The 24,129-nt window shown below is 40.6% G+C and overlaps 2 protein-coding genes across 27 annotated transcripts in view; one reads left to right on the top strand and one right to left on the bottom strand.

Annotated features, from left to right (window-relative positions):
* The window catches only part of GALK2 (galactokinase 2), a 119,407-nt gene extending 101,929 nt beyond the window's left edge, over positions 1-17,478 (top strand). For 4 of the 5 annotated variants that reach the window (XM_001499722.6, XM_070236870.1, XM_014733659.3 and 1 more), the window contains 2 exons: positions 8,674-8,875; positions 16,862-17,478. In XM_001499722.6, the coding sequence (XP_001499772.5) occupies positions 8,674-8,875; positions 16,862-17,069 (410 nt within the window). In that variant the 3' untranslated portion in view covers positions 17,070-17,478. Of the gene's footprint in view, positions 1-8,673; positions 8,964-16,861 lie in introns of all 5 variants that reach the window. The other variant, XR_011426647.1, reaches the window with a different exon arrangement.
* The window catches only part of FAM227B (family with sequence similarity 227 member B), a 202,323-nt gene continuing 195,496 nt past the window's right edge, over positions 17,303-24,129 (bottom strand). For all 22 annotated transcript variants that reach the window (XR_011426668.1, XR_011426669.1, XM_023617732.2 and 19 more), the window contains 4 exons: positions 22,489-22,566; positions 21,269-21,343; positions 20,381-20,450; positions 17,303-17,570 (listed from right to left, as the gene is read on the bottom strand). Coding sequence is in view for 20 of the 22 variants with exons in the window: in XM_023617732.2 (XP_023473500.2) it covers positions 17,448-17,570; positions 20,381-20,450; positions 21,269-21,343; positions 22,489-22,566 (346 nt within the window). In the remaining 2 variants the exon portion in view is untranslated. The remainder of the gene's footprint in view (positions 17,571-20,380; positions 20,451-21,268; positions 21,344-22,488; positions 22,567-24,129) is intronic.

Genomic DNA, 24,129 nt, shown 5'->3' with positions numbered 1-24,129 from the left:
TTTCAGTTAGCATGATGTCCTCAAGGTCCATTCATGTTGTTGCATATTGCAGAATTTCATTTTTAAGGCTGAATATTATTATATTATATGTATAAACTACATTTTGAAAATCCATTCATCCCATTGATGGATGTTTAGTTTGCTTCCACATCTTAGCTATTGTGAATAATGCTGCAATGAACATGGGAGTGCTAATATCACTTTGAGATCCTCATTTCAATTGTTTTGGCTAGATACCCAGAAATGAGATTACTGGATCATATGGTAGTTCTATTTGTAAGTTTTGGGGAACCTCTGTACTGTTTTCCATAGTGGCTGCACTATTTTGCCTTTTTTTTTTTTTTTTTTTTTTGAGGAAGATTAGCCCTGAGCTAACATCTGCCAATCCTCCTTTTTTTTCATCTGTGCCCATCTTCCTCCACTTTATATGTGGGACACCTGCCACAGCATGGCTTGCCACGCAGTGCCATGTCCGCACCCGGGATCTGAACTGGCGAACCCTGGGCCACCGAAGCGGAACATGTGCACTTAACTGCTGCACCACCAGGCCGGCCCCTGCACCATTTTACATTTGTACCAACAGTGTGTAAGGGTTCCAGTTTCTCCACATCCTTGCCAACACTTGTTGTCTTTTGTTAAACTATTACTTCTTTGGTTTTTTTTTTTGATTGGCACCTGAGCTAATAACTGTTGCCAATCTTTTTTTCCTCCCCAAATCCCCCTAGTACATAGCTGTATATTCTAGTTGTGGGTCCCTCTAGTTGTGGCGTAGACTACTACTTCTTGAATCATATTCATTGTTCTTCCCTCAGTATTAAAACTGGCACTTAGTGGATTCTCATCCATGTGTAAAAATCACAAGACATGAGAGCTTTCTTCAGATCTCTCAAGGGCTGTCTTGTATTTACATTGTCTGGGGAGTAGAACTAAGACCAAAGAGTAGAAGTTACAAGAAGACAGACTTTAGTGCAATAAGGAGCTATCAATGCACCCAAGGGAGGTGACATTTGTTCATAGCAGTAACAGTGGCTCATTATGGCATGAAGACCCACTTGGTTTGTCAACTCTTCCCCTTCTAGCCAAGAATTCCTGTAATAGAGAGTTTTATGGAACAAGAGTCCCACACGCAGACGCCTGCAGGGACCAGGCAGGCATGTAAACTAGTGAGGCAGGCTGAGCATCAGATAATTGGGAATGGTGGGAACTGTGTGGAAATAAAGTGTGCATGCCTTCTAAAAGGGGTAGCTCCTCCTTGGCTCCAGCCAACAGCTGCTGTGCAAGATTGTAGGTTCAGCACTGCCAAACATTTCAGTTTTTCAAGGGAAAGCAGAAATCCAGATTCTTATGTAAAATTTTCCAACTTAAAAAACAGTAAGTGGGTCAAGAAACCATCACTGTGGCTGGATATGGACCATGGGTTGTTCATCTGTAACCTTTGTGTAGTGTGTATAGTAGAGGATGTTAAAGCCTCAGATGTGAAGACAGTTTCTTTGAGAGGCTGCTCCAGGTTCTAGTCAGTTTGCTCTCTTTGGGCCCGCAAACGCACTCTGCCTGTTCCCAGCTCAGGCCTTTGGCCAGCCTGTCTTCACAGCAAGGAAGCTCTGTGGCTCAGGCCTTTCTCCCGGGACACTTCCTGCCATTGTTCTTCCCCCATCAGACCCTGTCTTCCCAGCGCACCTTCGGCATTGCCAGCACTTGGATATCTGCAGCGGTTGGTCACTGTCCAGTGGTCTCACGGTTTGTCTTATCTGTTTAACTGAGTTGTAAGTTTCTCAAAGCAGGGGCTTCTATTTCACACATCTTTCCTATCATTTGGAGCATGGTGAGGGGCACATAGCAGGTGCTTGATAAGAACTCTTGGTTGACTGTCGCTAGATGGCCATCTTACTCAGTACTTTTGGCATCACTCTTAGTAGGAGATGAAGTAATAAAGAGGAGGCTACCACCTCTTGAGTACAGAATCGAAAATCAAATCAGTAAGGCCCGTTCGGAGGTTGAATAAGCATGTCTTTCATCTACTGTTGACCTGCTGCTCTCAGAGCTTTTAGGAGGAAAATGGTGCCCAGTGTGTTTCTTCCATCACAGGCTTTGTCTAATCTTTTCCCACCAAAGATACAACAAAACAACTAGTTAGTTGTGCCCTGGTTTGGATTCCTTGATTAGGGATGGATTCTGATCATAAGCTATGGAGCCATCTTTTTAAGGTAGAAGTGAGGAGACACCTTTTTTACAAAGATTGTCTAAAAGAAAATTAAAGCATTTTGTTTTAACTGGTTATGATTATCTATTTTCTATTCCTTCCCTTTTATTTGAAGCACATTTTGTTTGTTTCAGAAATCTCTTTTCTCCCACATCTGTGCAGCAACATACAATATAAACAATTCCCAGTCATCTGTGATAATGGATATTAGGTACACTTTGGATATGGGAGTTTGCTAACTGTCTCCAGACTTTCTTTTAGCAAACTTTCCCCACTTTTTGGTGAAAGTTCTACTAAGCATAAATTGCCAAAATAGTAGGTCTTCTCTATATTCCCTGTTACATTTGCCTGACAATTGTTTATTTACTAAGTTTCAGTGCAATTTTGTTACAAAGACAGGGAACTCAACCATTCTTTTAACAAACATTTAATGAACCCCTACTGTGTGCCAGACCCTATTTTAGCTGCTGAAGATACAATAGGGAAGAAATTCGACAAGGCCCTTGCTCTCTGAAGCCAATCTTCTAGTGGTGAGAGATAACCACAAACCAATGAACAAATGAACGCATGAGAAAATTGGAGGGTGATAAGTGTTGAGAGAATAAAACAGGATGGAGAGAATGAGTGTGTTGAGGGAGTTACTCTAGATTGGAGTTGAGGGAAGGTCTCCTTGAAGCTGTGACATCTGAGACTTGAATGACAAGGAGGTGCCTGCCATGTCAAGATCAGGGGAAGAGTATTCTAGGCCAACAAAACAGCTACTGCAATAAAGACTTCAGGCAGGAGCCTGTGTAGGGTACTGGAGACACAGCAAGGAAGTCAGAGGGAAAGGGAAGTTAGAAGTAGCAAACAGAATTATTATACAAATGAATTTATTCAACAATGTGTAAATGTGTATGGCTATGATCCTGTAGATCTCAGAATTTGTGACATGATTTCAGGATTCGATTCAGTAATTATCTAAGATTCACAGTGGAGAAAGTCAATGTTCCAAAATCTATGTTGACATATCCTGCTTGGAAGCTCAGATTTCCCATGGATAGGATGGAACACGAGTAGTATTTTAGGAAAACAGCGTCTGGTGTTATATTCTTAAATTGAATTTGCTTTGGAAGTAATTACACATGCAATTAACATAGTAAGAAACAACTTCCTTCATCCTTTAATATAATAATTGCTCTCAAGGATTATAAGAGCTTACAGACAGATGGGGCATCCGGTTAAAGTTAACCGGACAGAGAAGAAAGCTGTTATGGACAAGGTTTCAGATTTTCCTGGATTTTTTTACACAACAGAGACCTGATGCATTGCCAGCACATAACAAGCCAGAACCCTGGATCCGGAGAGCATGTGTGATGTCCAGCCAACACAGAACTACTCTCCCTCCCAAAGGTGGTCTCCAAATCTGCTGTCGATTTTGGCAAGATTTTTATATCACAATTGAAAACAGATGCCCTTTCTCTTCTTGTCTGAGTGACTACTGTTCACGAGGTGTGAGCCATGGCAATCTCCCACGCACCTTCAGAATGCCCAGCAAGAGTCCTCATTAGATAGTCCTAATCATAAGTCCTGCTGGGAAATACTCGGCAACAGAGAAAGATCCAAAGAGGTGCCAGGCTTGTGAGGTTCTGCTAATCTGCTCGGTGTGTTTGGAATGTTTCCTGTTACAAATTAAAAACTAGTCCTAAGGTTTAATATAAAACACATCTCTCTGGACAGTTTCTACTTTAGAATTTTAATCCTAAAGGAAAGTATTTAATCCTAAGGGATTGTGTAATCCTAAAGAAAAACTAAGCATACGCTCCCTAATGGACTAAATTGAGTTTTATTACAGGATATAACCCTGAAATGTGTTTATATTTTATATATATGACATTGAGAATCCAGAGAATAAAAAATCACTGTAAACTCTTGATTAAATGAGACTTATATTCATAATGACTGAATATAATGTGTGTACTTTGTTTGGATCCTGATATAAATCAAGTGAAATTTAAATAACTGGGAAAATTTAAATATGGACTGAATATGAGACAATATTAAGGAATCATTGGTAATTTTGTTAGATGTGATGATATTGAGGTTATGTAAGAAAAGATCCTTATTTTGTAGAGATGCACACTCAAATATGTAGGGAGGAACTGTCACATCTTTAATTTATTTTAAGACACTTCAGCAAAATATCAATTGAAGCACATATGGCAACATGTTAATAATTGTTCAATCTAGGTGATGGACTTATGGAGTTCACTGTAGTATTTCCTTCACTGTTCTGTATATTTGAAAATTCTTATAACTTGAAGTTTAAAAAAACTCTTTAGAATCGGAGCATGGTCCAGTGATTTGTCAGCTAAATAGCGCTATTTTAGTGGGTGTTACTTTGTTGTGCCTTTTGTGCTGCAGCCATATATAGTAGTGGACCTGGAAGCTGGATAATTTTTTCATAAATGGGACATTACGATAAATATGAACCAATATTCTCCCTCACTCCCCACCCCTGCTCTGATTTTGTAACTTGATTTAAGATGATGGGAGCTACATATGTGGAATATGAACAAACACATGGACAAAGAAAACAGTTCAGTGGTTACCGGGGGAAGAGTGCTGGGGGGTGGGCACAGGGGTGAAGGGAAGCACTTGTGTGGTGACAGTCAAGAAATAATGTACAACTGAAATTTCACAATGATCTAAACTATTATGAATCTCAATTAAAAAAAGATGATGGGAGCTGAAGCAGTTCAAAAGTAACACTGAAACATATGGAATTCTAAAGCCAGTATTTCAAACAGTTTGTCTCAACCTCAATTTAAAGAAAGAACAATCTTAAACCACAGTTACCAAAGTCATTTTCCTTCCTTTCAAAATGTGTGTTCTACATCTCGGATTATATTAACATATATAAAATTATTGGCACCATCTCAGGCACATACATGTCAATCAATGGTCCATCTTTTTCATTCTCTGTCCAGAGAGTTTGAGGAGTTGTTATTGTGAAATCTACCTGGGCTGTTTCTTCAGACTGTGTTTTTGCTGACGCTGTCTGCCAGTATTGGGTGTTGATAAGAGTTGTTTACCTTGATACCCAGACCCTAAAATAATGCATATTCCCATTTCCATTGAACTTATTCATGGAAATAACAAATTCACATTGTAGTGTGGGCTACTTCACACAACCTGGCTACTGATGGAACAAAACACGTTGTGTTTTTATTCCCACCTACATTTAACTTGCAAGTTCTCTTTTTTCTTATTTTTCATCCATACTTGGTGTCAGTAGTTGCAGATTCAATACCAAAGGGAATCTTGCTGTCCCCTTTCCTCAGCCTCAACACTTTAGTAAGCTAAAGTGAGCACTGGCAGCTCATTTTTTTTTTTTAATAAACAACAATGCCTATATGGAGGTATCTTGATTTTGAACTGGTGTTAAAAATAAAGTCCTAATCGTATCATCAGCAGCAGCAAACACTCACTGAGCTCCTGTCATGAAAGGCACTGTAGAAGGTGCTATGGGTGAAAGATTGTAGTGGTGGACTCCACGGAACTAGAAGACCTGGTTTCTGTCTTCAGCACTTGACAAACTTTGCAGAGATGGGAGAAACAATCACTATGGAAGGTGCATGATAAACACCAAATGAGTGCTATGGACTGCAAGTGTGGTTTCCAGCTGTGACCATCATGGCTTCATGGAGCACATAAAATTTAAGCTGAACCTGCAGAAAGAGGTAAAATTTTGACAGGGAGAGGAAGGACAAGAAACTATTTCTGTGTGGACTAATGAGTATACCCAGAAGCAAAGAGTGTTTAGGTAACTACAACCAGGTCAGTTTGGCTGAAGAGTTCCTACCGGGACCGAGCATGTTGAGTGCAGGAATTTGGATCATGGTAGACACTGGGGAAGCAGGAAAGATTGTCGGTAGTAACTTGAGTAAGGCTATTTGTTGTTAGGAGCTCAGTCAGACAGTACTGACCTCAAGGTAGGTTGTTGCGGGGAGGAGAGATTAAGACTGGAATATCAATTTGGAGACCACTGCAAGATAGTTCAAGTGGCAAAGGGAATAAAAATGTAAAATTGGATAATAACTGAGGGAACAGAAGGGGACGGTGATTATTACTAGACACATTGTGAAAGAAGAACCAATTAGATTTGATGACTGAATTTAGGTCCTCTTTGAAAGAGAATAGGAAAATTCACACGAATTTGCACCATTTCATTGATGAAAGCAGTTAACTGTAAGTTTAATATACCTAATATGACTCAGTTGTGAAGCTTTGAAAGAAAACTTTCAATTCTTTATTAATTTATAGGAAAGTTAACCCCACCCTTATAATTACTAAACTTTTACGGAAATCCTAAGAACGGCTATTCACTTCCTCTAGTCTTGGCAGCCTTTTTATCCATCTCCAAGAGTTAGGAGGACAGTGCTGTGAAGGGGGGAAAAATGTAACCTGAAACTTTAATAAAATTATCGGTTCCTAAGTGGAATTTAAAAGCACTTCTGAAAAAGTAGGAGAGAGGAACCAGGAGGCAGACCCTGGAGGACGGTGACATGCAGAAAAGGCCACCTTGAAAGGAGATTCAGTGTCCTTCAGTGGAGGGACAGAGCCAGCTCCAGGTAGCTCTTCAAAGAGGGAGCTGGGGAATAAATCGTCTGACCTCACTCTCTTCCCTCGCATTTCTTGCTGATCTTCTCCCTCTCTCCAATCTAGATGGCAAGGCAACACCTTGGTGTAATCCATACAGGTGAGCCTCCGGGGCAGATAGCGGGGTGGAGAAGGGCAGAGGGTAGACCTGGGGGTGCAAACAGAAGGTAAATCATAGTTTCTACCCTCTTTACAAATATAACAATATGGGGGGATGCTTGGTGGAAGTTCTTCATAGAATCATAAAATGTTAGAGCTGGAAGGAAGTAATTCTCAACTTCATTTTAGAGATGGAGAAATAAAGACCTATAGAGGTAGCAAATTGGGTCAGTCACTTGTTACAGAGCTGAGAAGAAATGACAGACCTTTTGATTCTCAGCCCTGGCTCTTTGCAGTAGGCCAGGTACCTTCCATATATTTTCCAGAATTTTCCCAGACCCACTGCACCAGCTCAGCCACTGTTCAGCATGGGAGAAATGGTAAGGAGGTCTCAGTTGTTATTCAAGGGAATGTGTGAGTATAGACACAGTCACTGCAGTAGGACATGTTTCTGTAACTGAAGTTAGAGTCATTGTAGACAATCTGGAAAGTACAGAATTGTGTCAAGGGGAAAATAAAATCACCCATAGTGTATCACAGAGATAATAACTGTTAACATTTTGGTGCTTTCTTATAATTTTGAGAAATTAAAAGGTACACAAATATGTGTATATCTGAATGAAAAATTAGTATCAATTGTACATATAGCTTTGTGTCCTGTTTTTTCAGTTAATAATGAACAATTTCCCATGTAGTAAGTTGTCTTCGAATCTGAGTTTTAATAGCAGTAATATTTTTTTAATGGATGTAGCATAATTTAAAAAATATTTCCTGTTACTAGACATTTGGATTGTTCTTTATTTTCTGCTATGATAATGCTGCAGTATATATTTATATCCACATACACACGCATATTTATTCAGTCATGCATCGCTTAATGATGGGGATACATTCTGAGAAAGGCATCATTGGGCAGTTTCGTTGTTATGCAAACATCATAGAGCAGACTTACACGAACCTAGATGGTATAGTCTACTACACACCTAGATTATATGATATTAATCTTATGGGACCACCATCATATGTGCAGTCCCTCTGTTACTGACCAAACATCGTTATGTGGTGCATGACTGCATACATGTGTGTGTATACACACACACACACACACACACACATATATATATACACAATTAATTGTGCTTATCTCTAGGATACATTTTTAGAAATGGAATTGCCAGCATAAGCATTTTCATTGGTCCTTTCTTGTTGATCACAGTGGGAAGAATGTGGCTGTGGGGTCAGACATCCCTATCTATTCTGCTTCTGCCACCTTCTGGATGTGTGGACTTAGCCATGTCACTTCACTCTGCTGAGCCACATTCTCTTATCTGTTAAACAGGGATTATGCTGCCCATCCCCAGTGCTGTGCTGAGAACTACATGAGATGGTGCCTTTAAAAAGCCTGAAACATAGGGAGTGCTCAATGCACGTTACCTCTCCCTTCCTATGGGATGAGTCAGATTGCATGCACGTGTGTACACATTTCTGGGTGTGTCTAATGAAGTGAAGAAAATATACGTATAAGATTGTATTCAATATCAAGAAAAAAGTAAAGTGCTCTTGAAAAGAGACAAATTTAGACTATAAAGAATTCTTGAATGAGAGACCTATTTAAAGCCTAAGGTATTGTTAATGAAGACAGAAATAGAAGTCCTCAGTAACTGGGTTTCTCTTTGCACTGGGCTGTCCAGTAACTATTTCTAACCTTGCTCCCTATCCCCTTCCATCCTAAGTGCTCATCTTCAAACTCTACCAGCGGGCAAAGCACGTGTACAGTGAGGCTGCTCGAGTGCTCCAGTTTAAGAAGATATGTGAAGAAGCACCTGACAACATGGTCCAGCTGCTGGGGGAGTTAATGAACCAGAGCCATGTGAGCTGCCGGGATATGTACGAGTGTAGCTGCCCCGAGCTGGACCAGCTGGTGGACATCTGTCGGTGAGGCTGAGAGAGCACCATGGCGGGGGCTGGGGGATGCTGCTAAAGAACCTATTTAAAGAAAAAAAAGCAACATTTTAATAATCTTGTAAGTGAAAGAAGATCCCTCCCTACTTCCTGTAGAAGGGGTTGGCTATGATATAGAGCTGAACTTGTTCTGTCCTGAATATCTGTAGGATGAAAGACTGGAGATCTGACTCCATGGCTTTATGAGGCTCCAGGTTTAGAGTCAGTTCTTCGCAATATCCTGAGGAAGACTTTTCCATCTTTGGATGATCTGGCATTTCAGGGAGCTCTTCTCAGACATGGACCCTGTTGTTACTTCCTCATGATATTTTAATCAACGGTGTCCACTACACTGTGGCTGTGCCAGCATCTCCTGTTTGGTGTCCTAAGTTTACTAGTTTTATTCAAAAGAAGGGAGAAAACGAAAAGAGGGCCTCCAGCCTCAGAGCAGTGGATGAGGGCAGGCTGCTGAAGGAATTACTCAGAGCCAGCATTTCCTGTCTTCTGCGTTTAGGTTAGGCAATTTTGGGGACTAAGGACAGAAGAAAGCCCAGTGGCTAAACGGTCAGTTGAGACACAAATGTAAGAAGGAAACTCTTTCACAAAGCCTGAGAACAGCTTCCTTATGATTGCTAAAGAATGGGGCTAATAGAGTAGAACGGTCCCTTTACCCAGAAGGAGTCTCACTGACCCTGGGATAACTGAAAGGGAAATGGGAGAGCTCTCTAACCGCCACATGTTATTTCCCCTGTGAGAAGGTAATACAGCACTGCCTGCACTTAGTCATGAAAACGTAACTGACCACTTGGCGCCTGTGGCTTGCCTCACTCATGGCCACACTCTCGGCCTGAAAAGTTTAAATCAACTAAGCCCAATGATCACAAATGGCATGTGTAACCCAACTTGTCGAGAGACTTGAACACAGCATTCACAAGAATTACTCTGCTGCTGTTGGTGTCTGCTCACTAATTCCCAAAATCGTTCCAGAGCTTGTTTCATTATAAGTGCTCTTTTCTGAAAATATCAAGGGCCCAGTGAATGGAAGGGACAAATATTGTTCAGTTCTAGAAATAAAGGAAGTGGGATGGTTTGTGCAGAAATAGGAAGAAACGTCTGCCTGGAAGGTAGTGGGATAGTTTGAATCCCACCTAAAAAGCACCTCAGGGGCATTTGCCAACCTCCTGGCATTCTCAAATGAACTCTCTTTTCCTGGGATGGTCAACTAGCTCTTGCTCTTAGGGAACTTACATACTCATGGGGAAAGAGGGAAATGACAATTAAAAATAAGTTGAGTGGTGGTGATAAATGCTATGAAAAAAAAATAGAGGGGATAGAGAGTACCAGGGTTGTGTGGGTAATCTTTATATGGAGTGGTTGAAGAAGGCCTCTCTAAGGAAGTGGTACTTGAACAGAGCCTTGATGGAAGTGAAGAAATGAGAGCAGCAAGTGGATAGGCCTTGAAGTGGGTATGTGGCTGTCACGTATGAGGAACAGCAAGAAGACCAGTGTGGCTGGAGGGCAGTAAAGGAGGGAAAGAGTAGTAGGTGATGAAGTCAGAGAAGTGATGGAGAGCCACACCTCATGGGCTCCATAGGCCCTTGGAAGGACTCTGGCTTTGAGCAGAGAAAGGTGGCAATGGAAGTGCTAAATGATTCTATGCCAGATATGCCTTGAAGGAAGATTCAAGGCAATTGCTGTGTGGGTGAAAGTGAGGAATCAAGATGAATCCTGGGTTTTTGGTCTGAGAAAATTTCCCTCTTTCTGTTAAAGCCACATTTTTGGAATCCAGACTTCACATTTCTGGGTCACCCTTATCTTATAGTACCATAAGATATGGGAGCAGGAAGAGGTCTTAGAGCTCCCAGAAGGCACTAAGAGGTAAGTGATTTGAACAAGTTAACATCATGAGTCAGTAGGAAAGCCTAGCTCCCGATCCAGTGTCGTTTGCCACACCTGTCCCTCTCCCCTTGGGCTATCCTGAGATGTGATAACATTTGAATGTGGGTCAGCTTTTACCTATTTTCCTTCCCTAGCTTTAAGGATGAAGGCTTTAGTTGTCATAGTTTGCAGCATTTGAACATGGAGTGAAGCCATACTGAGTAGGCAGGCTGTATGTGGAGTAGGATGGAAACGGGGCTGGAAGTGAGGAGGGTTGAGTTCTAGCTCTGCCTCTTCATTCTGAGCTCTGCGATGTGGGACTGTTGCCTTGCTTTATGATCTCCAGGGTCTTTTTATATCCTAGCTGTCTATAGGTCTATATATTTTTTAAAATGTGGGTCTAGTGAAAGATTTAGTGGCTGTGCCTTAAAAGGGTTTGGGAGAGCACCTTTTATTTATTTATTTTTTGTTTTTGGAAACTCTTTTTTTTTTTGGCTGAGGAAGATTCACCTGAGCTAACATCCATTGCTGATCTTCCTATTTTTTGTACGTGAGCTGCTGCCACAGCACGGCCGCTGACATGTAGGTCAGCACCCAGGAGCTGAACCCAGGCTGCCGAAGCAGAGCATGCTACTAGGATGCTGGCCTGGCCTTTCTTAATGGCAGCTAAAGTGTTTCTGTGTAGCCCATTTTCATCTGCTGCTTATTTTTGTGAGGAAAATTCAGTTGTGTTTAGTAGGGGGAACTTACTCCCTCTTTTATGGTAGCTTTTGTTTGGAAAGCCAATTGCTAAGTATCAAAATTGATTTCTACTTATTCCATAGCCATATAGAGACCATATTTCCCATATTGAAAGATTATTTTTTGGCATGTGAAAGTGTTGGCCAGAATACTAGTCTGGTCCTTAACCTTCTTATATAATCAGTTTTTTCTTTGCTGTCACTATGACCAACAGAAGATATTCTCCAAATATTCCAGTCAGTTGCTAGTTACTAAAAGCTCCTAAGTGGCAGAGCAACCTCAGAGGAGGATGGCCTGGGGAAATTAAGTAGATGCATTATTGGTGCCATTCCTTCCTTTAGTCAACAAATGCTTTTCAAGAGGGTCTTGGGGTCCCATGTGAAATTGTAGTTTAAACTCTGGCACTTTCTTTTGAGTGGATGTATGAGAGAAGAGGCAGGAACACAGAAGAATGCAAAAAGATAGTGGTAATGTGGAATGGCTAAAAACTGGGGAGAGAAAGACAGATAGTAGAAGAGAAGTAAATGGTAAATGTGGGGAAAGGTTCAAACAAAAAACGGTGACACTTTTAAGCCCTCGTTCCTTCTGAAGCTTTATAACTATATCACTGGGCCTGGCAGAGCAAGTGTTGGATGTGCTGGGAAGGGCCCTGGCAGGGCCTGCTGGGCCTCTGGTGCCATGAGCTCAACCTCTGGTAGAATATGGTTTTAAGAATCACCACCTCCAAACTTCCCTGTCCCACTTAAAAATATTAACACCAATAAGGAAGGTGTGATTAAGACTGGGCAGCCTGAGAAGGCTGATTGCCTTTGGGAGACCAGACGAGGGAGGAGGGGAGCTGAAACGGGTTCAGGGAGGAGCACTGCCAAAAGCAATCTTTCGATTACCTTGGTCCTGGTCCACTTGTGGCTCTTTAAAATTCCTGTAGTCTTCCTGAAGGCCTGCTTGGAAGCTATTTGTGTGAAAAGACAACTCACTGATTGAGTGAATGAAGGATTCCGATGCCCAGAGAACACTCAGGGCACTACGTACAAGCTAAAATCTTAATGTGAGCTGAGCTAGACCATATTCAACAGGCTTCTCTAGGTAGCTAACCTGTAAGACAACATATTGGAAGCTACTTATGACCCAAGTGGAGAGAAGAGGGGGGGAAAGGGATAGAAGAGATCACCAATGCTTGCTGTCTTTTCAGTTGAGCCTTTTACTGTTCTTTAAGAGAAAATCAGTTTAGAATCCAAAGAAAGGGCCAGGAAGGGAGAAGGAAACTACACTTATGCAATTAGGCTGTTTAATTTTTATGAAGTTAATGTTAGAAAACCTTAATTATGTGAAATAAAGTATAATAATGAAGGAAAAAGATGAAGCTTGCCCAATTATAAAATAAGTCTTTTAAATGAACAAAATATAAATTTTAAGAAATGGCTAGATTTCAAAGTTAGATTTACTGAGGAACACAAAACAATTTGAAATGAAGTCAATTGTATGTGAGACAGCTCGTTCGTTATTGGTTTCCCTGGGTATACTTAAGAAAAAATAGTCAATGCCTTTTATTTCTGCTTGACACTTGTTGAAATTAGAGAGGACTCATGGCCGCATTATTGCCCAAGATATTAAGAAAGATGAATGACAAACTTTAAGAGACCAACAAAGGTTACAAAAGTTAATTCATTGTCTTCGTCAGAAGTCTTTCCATAGTCTTTCCATGCTCCTCAGCCTCTTGCACCCATTTGCCTGACCAGGTCAGAATGGGGAAGAATGAAGTGCAACTGTGTGTGTGTGTGCTCTTCCCCCATGATCTGAAGTGCTGGTCTGCAAACTTTGCCAAGAGGAAGGGAGAGGGCCATTTCAGCTGCCCTTGGGGACTCCCTTCTCTTTGGGCCTCTGTCTTCCACTTATTGGCCCCCTCCCAAAAAATATATACATATATGCCATTTGCTGGGACCAAACCAGCTGGTCTTCAATGGAGTTCAGTGGCTTACCTTTCTAAAATAGACTTGTAGTAATATTTTCTTATACTTTCTCATTTGAACAGTATTTGAAGTCTTTGGTTCTTGAATCTAAAGTAATCTGAAAGTGTTTCTAACCTGGCTGTAAAAATCACAGAAATTGTTCTGGAAGTTCTGTTTTCCTGAGATTCTAGTCAGAAAATTCTAGTCTTCAGAGCAGAAGCTAGAAGTCTTTCCAGATAAAGAATATATTACTGACTGCTTATATTTATATATAATATATATGTGAGCTGTCTCACATGTAATTGACTTGGTTTCGGTTTCAAAAGTGTTTTATCTTCCTCAGTAAATTATATTTTAAAATTTAGCCATTTCTTAAAATTTACCTTTTGTTCATTTAAAAGAGATATTTTTTAATTGGGTAAGCTGCATCTTTTTCCTTCATTATTAAACTTTGTTTCAAGTAATTGAAATTTTCTAATATTAATTTAATTTAAAAAACAGCCTGAGTATGTACTTTGATATTTTAAAACAAATATAATAATCCAGCAGCCATTTATCAGAACCAAGCAAATGCCTAGAATTACGCTGGGCTAGGATTAGAGAGATAGATATAACCTGTCCCTATAAGATTTGCTGCATTAATTCATTTAATATCCATTTGTAAATATTAAAATATTTACTTATTTTGAAATAAACAAAATTGAGTTGAAACAAAAGGCCCAACTCTTTGCTTTCCCTCTTTGCAGCTTGTGGGAAAGTTGCGTCTTCCTGGATGCCCCGCCCCACACGCCATTGTCCTGTGCCTTTTACCTTAGTAAGTGCTGTATGGTCATATCAGTTCATTTAAGAGTAGGAAATTTTAGTCAGGCTCTATTGGAGGCCTGGAAAGTTAGTTACATGGATACAATTTTCAGTGATAAAGGATCAAAGGGGACATTCTTTATAATCCCCATCTCTCATCCGCCTGAGCCTTTCTTTTGTAGATCATGCTTTTTAAGGCAGAGCTTGCTTTTGTTGTTTTGACCAACCCTTGCGTATTATTCCCAATCCAGTCACCACAGTCATCAAAGTGGCATTTGTGGAACTTAAGGGTTTTGGTTTTCGTAACTCATCTTGCCTCTCTGATGCGCAATAGCTCAAGAGTTATACTTTTAATGTCTGACCGTTCTCCCAGGAAAAAATGCAGATGTGGAAAGTTCACTAAACACCCTTGACTCATCTACTTTTCTTTCTTAATTTAAAGCTTATATTGGTCTCCTAATATTTGGATCGCTCTTGGATTTTCTATGGCAGATGCCAAATGGCATCTTAAGCACCAGTGGGACCACTGCAGACAGGACCTTTCTGCCTGTGAGCGTGTATAGCTGGGCAGACTGCTGACAAGCTGCTGGGGCAGCCCCCTGATTTGTGATCACAAGTGCCATTTACTCAGGGGCAGAACGCTGTTTATGATAGCATTTATCATTCTCTGTTTGGGAAATTTGAACCCTGATGATTTCAGACCATGTGGTTGATGCGATCCAGTCCATTTTCATCTGCAGCAGGCAGGGTGGTGACAGAGCTGCTCTGGAGACTCAGAAGGGAATGTATTTACCTGGTAAGACTTCTAGCTTCTGCTCTCTGGAAACCAGCAGGATGCTCAGGAAAATAGGTCCTGTGGCACAATTCCCATGGGTTTTGCAGCCAATTAGAAACAACACTCTTAGTTTGCTTTAGGTTGAGTTTTGAAACCACAGCTTTCTAAAACTGTTCAAAATGAGAAAGTGTAAGAAAATATGCCTAGAAGTCCATTGAAGACCATAAAAGACCTGGTTGACTTCAGTTCAGCAAAATGGCATGGTTTGGTCTTAGAAAATCAAGTAAGAGGGCGCACTGCTTTTCTCTAGACCATGCCATGGTTGGCTTTGATGCCCAGATTTTAGGGGCTCCCAGAGATAATTCATGGACACCTCAGTTTTTCTCTTTTCCACAGGGAGAGAGAGTTTGATGTGACTGCATGTGACAACTTTTTTTTTCAAGTCACCAAATTGCAAACTGGCCTTTTGCCAGGCTAGGAGCTCAGAATAATCCTAGAATCCCACGGGCAGAGAAACTTTTCAGCCTGGATGATAGGAGCCTGGGCTCAGTTCAGCGACTGGGCTATAAGCGGAAGGTTTGCAGGACAGGAGGAGATGAGTAATCTTTGCTTATTTGCAAGCATTTTTGTTTTCTCCTTAAACATCTATTTTCATTTGAAAAGCATATTTTAATGAATGAAACAGATGATAAAAAGAAGTCAATTGAGAAAATCGTTGAAGGGAAAATGAATTACTGGTGTGCAATAATTCTGATGTCCTAGAATAGGGGTAATAGTCTATTGACATTTTCCAGGAAGTAAAGTAGCTCATTTAGATGGAAAAAAGGGACAAAATTGTGCTAAGTTAATTATGGAGTTTTTAATCTGCTGTGAATCTGGAGTAAATTTCATTAGGAAGAATTGGAAATACATGTTCACTCTTATTGTCAGGATAAATTGCACCTTCTCAAGATGAGGGATCCTTGGATTCTACGAGGGCCTTTCACTCGGGTACAAATCTTAGGTTTGAAACTGTGCCTGATTGATGGTGACTAAAATTACCTCTTGCTGTGTGGTGGTTTATATGGTAATTTCCATCCCGATCAGACATGTTTTGTCTGATGGTAAATTCTGAGTCCAGTTGTCAGACCAGCTCCCACACACTCAGAGAAGATGGGTATGGCCCTGTAGAGGCCACCATCCTCTCTGTGGGAAGATCTGCATAATTTCCCAGGAGAGCTTAAAGGGACAGACTGACCTAGAGTTTAATAAGGTGTTCTTTGTAGATAAATTCATTCAGCAGAAATCTAGACTCTCTATAACGGAGACTGATTCTCTCACGTGAAAAAGCCATGCCCTAAGAATGCAGCTTACACAGCCACCAGAGGAAGCCCTCGCCTGTATAAGACTGTGCATTTTAAATTCTGATTTGCGCTCATTTGGAGCGACCTTCTGATTCATAATGTCGATCATGTCCACTGCCTGTTTTCTTTTTCCTCCCTCTTCCTGATCACCTGTAGGCTTGCTACACAACTCTTCAAGCGGTGACTTTATGGAATCAAGACTACAGTGGGCTATTGCCAGCCCTCACGAAACAGGAGTACTGCTAACTTTTACTACTTAGAGCCAAAAGCAGGGGTTACTTTTAGATACAATTACATTTCAAATCACCTTCCAAAACAGTATAAATTTCTTAACGTCCTAAAATGTTTGACAACACCAAAAAAATCCCTGCATACTAAAAACACACATCTTCTCTTCTTAGAACTTGGGTAGGCTACGTGTTCTATAAGGACCAGGCAAATCACTCTCATTTTCATTTACAGATTCTAATTTTGATTTTTCTCATTGTTTTAGGAAGTTTGGGGCTCAAGGGTCACGACTTACTGGAGCAGGATGGGGAGGCTGCACCGTGTCAATAGTACCTGCGGACAAGCTGCCCAGCTTCCTAGCAAATGTGCATGAAGCTTATTACCAGAGGAGCGACCGCAGCTTAGCGCCAGAGAAGCAGAGTTTGTTTGCTACCAAACCTGGAGGTGGGGCTTTGGTTTTCCTTGAGGCCTAAACAATGTAAAAAATCTCAGAGAAACTATTTAGGGCATTTAGGAACTGGCAGGACTTCTTATGCCACAGTAAATTAATCCTCTTTCTGTTTTGTATTATGATGAACGGTTGCTATTATCAAGATACATTTCCAAAGAAACAGTTGAAAGCCCTCTATGCATCATAATGATTATTTTTCCATATTAAAATATGTTTTCTACCAATAACAGCTAAAATTATGCTTGGACACATCTCTTAAGGATGATTTTCTGAGATTTATTGATTTCAAGATTTTTAAAGATGAATGGTAAAAGACACTCAATTCTGACCTCATGGATTGAACTGGAGTTAAACATAGTGCTACAATTAAACTGATACAATCGAATTGTAAGCAATGGTCTTAAATAAAGTTGATTTCTGGTTTTTCTTGACTTTCCTCTTCCTCCAAGTTGCAGTTTTCTGTTGTTGTTGATGATGATGATAGTGATGCCAGAAATTCTCTCTCAATTTGAGCTTCAGGACGCTATTAAAATAACACATTATTAAGGATTCACAGATTTTCCTGGACATCGTATACTTAAGTGTCAGAATCCCCCAATTATCAAGATGGGAAGGATCACTTAATTTTGCGGGGGGTGGTCTAGGGGGCTGCGAGGCAAAAGATGGATTTAGGAAGAACATCCCAAGCTCAGTTAACTTTTTTTAACCATGTTATATCACTTAACAATCACTTTCAATTCTTTTGGTCCTGAGCTCTCTCTCACTTAATAGAGAAACTTAGATGAAAGACACTTTAAGTTTTTATCTCTATTCACATTGAAATAGAGAATTATCTGGATGATAATTCAGATAATTCAAATTGTTCATGGAATTTAGTTTCTTCCTACCCTATCCTACCTTTTCTCAAATGCCTCTCTAATCCAAGAGGCATACTTAACTGTTTTGGGAAACCCCACCTATGCCTTGCGTCCCTTTGTTGTGTGTCTAGCAAGGCTTGTTTGTATATGTGGACCAGCACAAGGCAGTGTGCAGTTATGTGGGTAAGAGTATGAGAAAGCTTGGAGTGGGCTCTGGGATTGGGTAGTGGTGTTGGTGGGTGCCTATAAGCAATTATCAAAAGTGGGAAGAAATGTTTGGCCATGCAGTGATGGCTTTCTCCATGGATAAACTACAGGAGGGCCTTCCTGAATTACATGAAAATTCAGACCAAAAAGCATTTGACTGATCCAATCAGATAACTGAGACAGCATTGGTCTTATGGCATGAATTATCCAGAAAATTATCACAATTTTCTATGATTATTTTTGCTCATTAATGTGCAACTCAAAGATTGGACATCATCATCTTGTTTCTCAGTTTCAGAGAGGCTGAGGCAAAGCTGGTTGTAAAATTTCTCCAAGGACAATAGTTATGTGTAAAGTACTAGGAAATCCATTATTCTGTTCTAAAATAAACCTCTGGTACATTTTCATTCATAGCAGAAAGGTAAACCTTTGAGAAAATTTAAGGCAAATTTGTTGAAAGAATTTTGAGTTTTTTCAACCCAATAATCCAAACTCTGAATTGATTTAAAATTATAATGGTTTGTTTTTTAATACCTGCCATTTTCCACAGAAGATTTGTAGTTGGTACATAATTCTTTAAAGATACCTGGATCACTGTAAAAATCAGAAAGTCACTTGCCATGGCTTTGCTATTCTATTTAAGTTTTTTACTACAAGATTCCTTTTTTGTAATAGGTGAGTAAAAATTTCCAGTGTGAAGTCCATACTTGTCTTCATAACTGACTTGAAGAAAAAAACTATTTTTCAACCAAACCATCACCAAGTGTTATTCTAGAAATTATGAGAGATATCAAACTTGTCTGGAAAGGATGGAACTAGGGCCCCTGGAACAAGCCTCACACAGAAGATGGAATTTGAGCAGGGGGCCCGGAAGGATAAGTAGAATTTGGAAGCTGGGGAGTAGGAGTCCAGATGAGCAAAGTGGATGAGTATGAGTAAGTAGATAGGTTCAGAAGGCTCAGTGGGAGTGAGGGCTTTGCCTTGGGAGATAGTGGAGAACAAGATTGGCTATACTGGCTGGAGACAGCTTTTGAAGAGCTCCAAACCCAGGCAGCATTTAAACAGGGGTTGCAAACCAGCAGCCCACAGACCTCATCTGATCTGTAGGTATATTTAGTTTGGTCCTCATAGTGTTTAAAAACTTGAGGTCCAAATCAGGAGGTTTTACAGAAGAATCTGGATTCCTGATGGTGGAAGATCTGATAACACTCTGGCCTCTGTTCCTGCAGGGAGGGAGGGGCTGCCTGGTGCAGAGGAGGCATGGGCTGTCCAGGGTGCAGCAGTTTCCACACCTCCTTGTAGTTTCCCTGACACTCAGGCCATTTACCATCGACTGGCCGAGGTCACTTGTCCTTTACCAGCACACCCGTACAGTTATTTTCTTATATGAAATAAATATTTCTCTGTGTCCATGTCTCTATAAATAGTAGGAAAAAGAGACGAGAAGAATGGGAGAAAGGATTCTTTTTGTGGAAGTAGAGTCCTATTCATTTAATATTAAACACCCAGGTGTTTTACTCCCTTCTATCATCTTTCTGGCTCATGTAGGAATTTGATTAGATTGTTTGATCTCTGTTTTTGGCATAACACCAGTAGCCAGTGAGGATTGCTCTAGATTTTTGAGTGGAAGGCTGACATGCTGACAATAAAAAGCTTCATCCTATTTCTGACCTCAGATTGTCCAACCTCCAGATTTCTGTACACTATTCTCTACATGTTCTAGCCTGTTGGAAGGGAAGAAGGCCCTTCAGATTTACAGGACTGCCCAGAAGTTGAGGAGGAGCAGAAGAGGAGGGGATAAAAAAACCCGGGAAAAATGGAGCAGTCGCTTGCCTTTTCTTTTTCACACCTGAGTCCTGTTTAGAGTCTTATCATTTCTGTCGTGTGTTTCTGTTAGTTGTGGGCAGGGACCATTCATCTAACACATTTGTAGGAATCCAATATATTTTTGCTGAATTATTAATAGAAAATAAAACATCAATAATTTTCTATTACTTTGAAATTCTGACTGCATTTGGAGGTTTTTGGTTGTATAAACTGCCCCTGGTCAGAAGCAAGGGATGGGGATAAGTGGGCATGAGGCGGTCACTAATATGTAAAACAGAGATTATCCTCAATGTGCATGTGGATGATTAAATAACAAGAATGTACTCTATCCTGTCACTGTAACTTGGATGTGAGGCCATATATTGCTTGTTAAATATTGTCCAGTCTGTATAAGAGAAGCTAAAGAGAGAATTCTCAATTATTTTCAAAAACAGAAGCATACCACTTTATGTAGGAACTTCTCAAAGTCATCCTTAGCTTCATGAGGTTTCTTGGTAGCTTTTGTTTGGAGTCTAAGCATGAAATAAAGAAAATCCATAATTAAACTATTTGTTTTTATACTGAAATCAACTAAGAGCCAACAGTTATGAAGAGTTTAACATGCTGGGCATTTGCCAGCACTTTACATATATTAATTCCATTACACTTACAACAATCTCCTGAAGTAGGTCCAACTCTTATCCTACATTATAAATGAGGAAACAGGCTCAGATAGGTTAAGTAACCTGCCCACAGTCATACAGCTAGCATATGAATAGAGGATTCAGACCGAAGCAGTGTGACTCGAGCCCTCGGTTCCAACCACCGTGCGACAGTGCATCCCAGCACTGAAGCATCCTCTTTAGGGAGATGGGTCATACCGTTTTCCTTTAACTGAGTCCCCTCCCCAGGCTCCAGCGCGGACTTTAAGGAGTGTCATTGGAGTGAGAAATATAAAGGGGCTGGCAGGGGAAAGAGAGAGATGGCAAAGGCCAAAGGGGAGGGTGCCTACTAGACTTTCGTAAGTACATTGAGGGCAGGAATCCAGGAATCATGATTTTTGTCACCAATTGTTCATTCAAGTAATATTTTTAAAAGGACTTCAGCTTAAGTCTTATGTCTGGTGGAGTAAACGAAGATGATAATGTTTAACAATTAATTAAATTAGCAGGGGTGATTACGTGGATAAGGGAAGCTGAAGTGTTCCTCCAGATGAACTGGCAAGTAGAACCCCTCTTTGCAGATATTCGAGTTGATGTATTTTTACATAATAAACCCATTGTGGTTTTATGTAACATATTTGTTCAATTAAAACGTTTTTAAGCACTACAAAGTTGAATAAGAAACAAACCTGTCAAGCTCCTTGTCAATTCTTTCCTGCCGCTGTCTTAGGAGTTTTATTTCTTCACTAATTCTGTGCTTTTCCCTATAAAATCAAAGTTTGTGGTTAAGTTTTAAAATAAAGCAGGCATTTCTAATTGGGAAAGAATAAACAAACAATTTGCTGACTTCCACATCTCACTGAAAATCCTTTACAAACGAATTCTTCAACGACCCCTCCCTCTGTACTACTTGGTGTGAGGAATCCCCCAGCACATACCCTCTTATGAACACGTGCCAAAGACATCACCCTTGACACCTGAGGATGGCCTGGACTCCACCTTGCTGCTTCCACAGGGGCCCTCTTACAAGGTGTCCATCCCTATTCCTCCCACTGAGCACAGGAAATCAAAGGGCTGTGTGTGTGTGTGCACATGCATGCACTTGCACACTTGCATTGGTGAAACGTGGGCGGGTGGGAAAGAAAGGGCACCCCGGAAAGCAGAGGCTCAAACTTTTGTTCTGCCTGCTGGATAGGACCTAGCTGGCTGCTCTTCCATTTATCTCTCTTTGATGTGTTTCCTGAACAGCATCAGGTACCCAAAGGGGACGATACCCATCCTGTCTTCCCTTTAAAGCAATAGAGCCTCTAGGCAGTGACCTTGATATCAAGGACAGAAGAACTGGACTCTACCAATTTGTTGTCATAAGAATTGATGGATATCTTCTCATTAAGCCATTTCTAGCTTTCTGGCACATGAGAATACCATGACTGGGTACGAGTAATCATTTTAATTAAGCACAAACAACTGAAAATGTTTTCCCAAGAAAACATTTTGGAAAAGACCTCCCTGCCTTGCTTTCCTCACTACCACTCCAGGTCCAGGGAGCTCCTTCTACTGCAAACAACCTTTCTGTTCTTCTTCCAGGACTCATCTTTGTAAATGGATAATACTTCAATTTCTATTCCCTGGAGCTCTCTCCTGGCCTCTCCATAGTGGGATGCACCCCCAACCACTCCACAGCAAAGCTTCCTTCCTTCCTTCAATCCCTGACACTTGCCATGGCTCCGTGCTTACAACATACATCCTTGACACTTACCTGAAATGAATCTCCAAGACCATAACATGCTCAGAAGCGACTCTCCTCATCAGTAAAACATGGAGATTGGTGTGGATGATTTTTACAATCACTTCTAGTTCTAAAAGAGTCTACGATTTTATATTTAACAATAGTATGGCATCAACTTACATCCTCAAATCCTTTTGGTTCTTTGCAAATTGTCTTTTTGCCTCCTTTATAATATCACGGTAAGTTGGAGCAGGTGGTGTGATAGGCTTATGGTTAAGGAAAGATTTCCAATTAGGAACATTTGGGAGAGGTAAACAGTATCCTTCACAGGGGGACAGAGGGAGCCATCTGGCCTGGGCTTCCCAGTCATGAGGGTCTGGAGTTACACTGTGAGGACCAAAAGAAGACGGTACCCATCAGACCACTTTAAACTTGCAACCCGTTATTTGGACCACACCATTCATAGTACACTAGGATTTAAGAGTTTCATAAATCCTGTAATTACCATTTTTTATGAGTATTTTGGGTGTGCTTTAAAATCAGCAATTTGTTAAATGTAAATATTAAAAATATACCAAAATTTTTGTAATCCTGTTTAGTCATTTCTTCATTTCTACATATACTGAGAACCTCAAAGTCTCCTGACTTCTGAGAGGCTCTGGAGGTAACTGGCAGCATGTGTTGGCTGCCTCAGTTAGCCTGGCCTCTGCTAACTGCACGGAAGAAAGATGGTAAGCCAAGGTGTAAGTGCGTGGTTACTGAGGCTGGGGCTCTTGTCCATCTGTTTCTGGTACAGCCTGTGGCTGTGTTCCTAACCCTGGTCTTAACCCAGGTCTGTGTCTGGCAAAGCAGACACTCCTTCTGAAGCAGCAATTGGCAATCAACTCCAGGAGGCAGCCCTCAGCTTGTGTTAAGAGAAGACCTTAGCCTCATTGATAAAATAGGGAGTCTAAAACCTCATCACCAAAACACAGGGGATGAGACTGTCCTTCTATGGCCCCACCCCAATCCTGAATCACGCTTCAGTATTATCTCTAGCCTTCTCTGAATGCAATTTTCTCATTTTAAAAACATTCATGCTCTATTTCAAAGGCTGTTCTTGATGCTCATTTTAATCTTATTTATATGGTATAAGAATGTTAGGAGAAACCCATGGATTTGGTCCCTGGGACAGGACCACATAGACACTTAACTTTCTGACCTTAATTTCCTGAGTATTGTATCTCGATTGAGAAAAACATGAATGGCTCCACAATGAAGATTCTCACAGTAAACCTGAATGAAATTTATGTCTTTCCTATGAAACTCTATAAACTATTCAGGAAGTATCTTCAATCACTTATCATTTGAACACCAAGGTCTTGGAGTCAAGGAAAAGAACACCTGGTTTTCTGCGCACTCAAGACTACTTTCTCTGCAATGTCAGAGTGCTGGCTACAGAACTTATTTAAGTAGGCTCCTTAACAGCATTACTGACTGTAGAGGAAAGCAGTGTTGATAGCCGACCATACTTCATCCTACCAAATGCAGAGTTTGAGAGGGTCTAGATGATTATGTTATCCCAAACAGGATGGAAAGTCTCTGAAATAGATTTTAGAAAGAAGTCTGCTGTTATTTATTGATGCATTCCAAGTTTATTTTTCCCCTTAATCATGTCTAGGATTTAGAATATGGCTTTCCTTAAAGAAAGAGATAAGCCTGACTTTACTATTTAATGTCACAATGGTATATGATTCCTGAACTAATAACTCAATGAAAAGTTTGTTTGCACTATGTAGGTGAAAATCAAATCAGTGCCTTGACAACGTCTGGCCTCCCCAG

The sequence above is a fragment of the Equus caballus genome, chromosome 1 (assembly GCF_041296265.1).
Source record: "Equus caballus isolate H_3958 breed thoroughbred chromosome 1, TB-T2T, whole genome shotgun sequence".
Classification (NCBI taxonomy): Eukaryota; Metazoa; Chordata; class Mammalia; order Perissodactyla; family Equidae; genus Equus; species Equus caballus.
The sequence above is the reverse complement of the archived record's forward strand: the minus strand, read 5'-3'. Positions and strand labels throughout refer to the sequence as shown.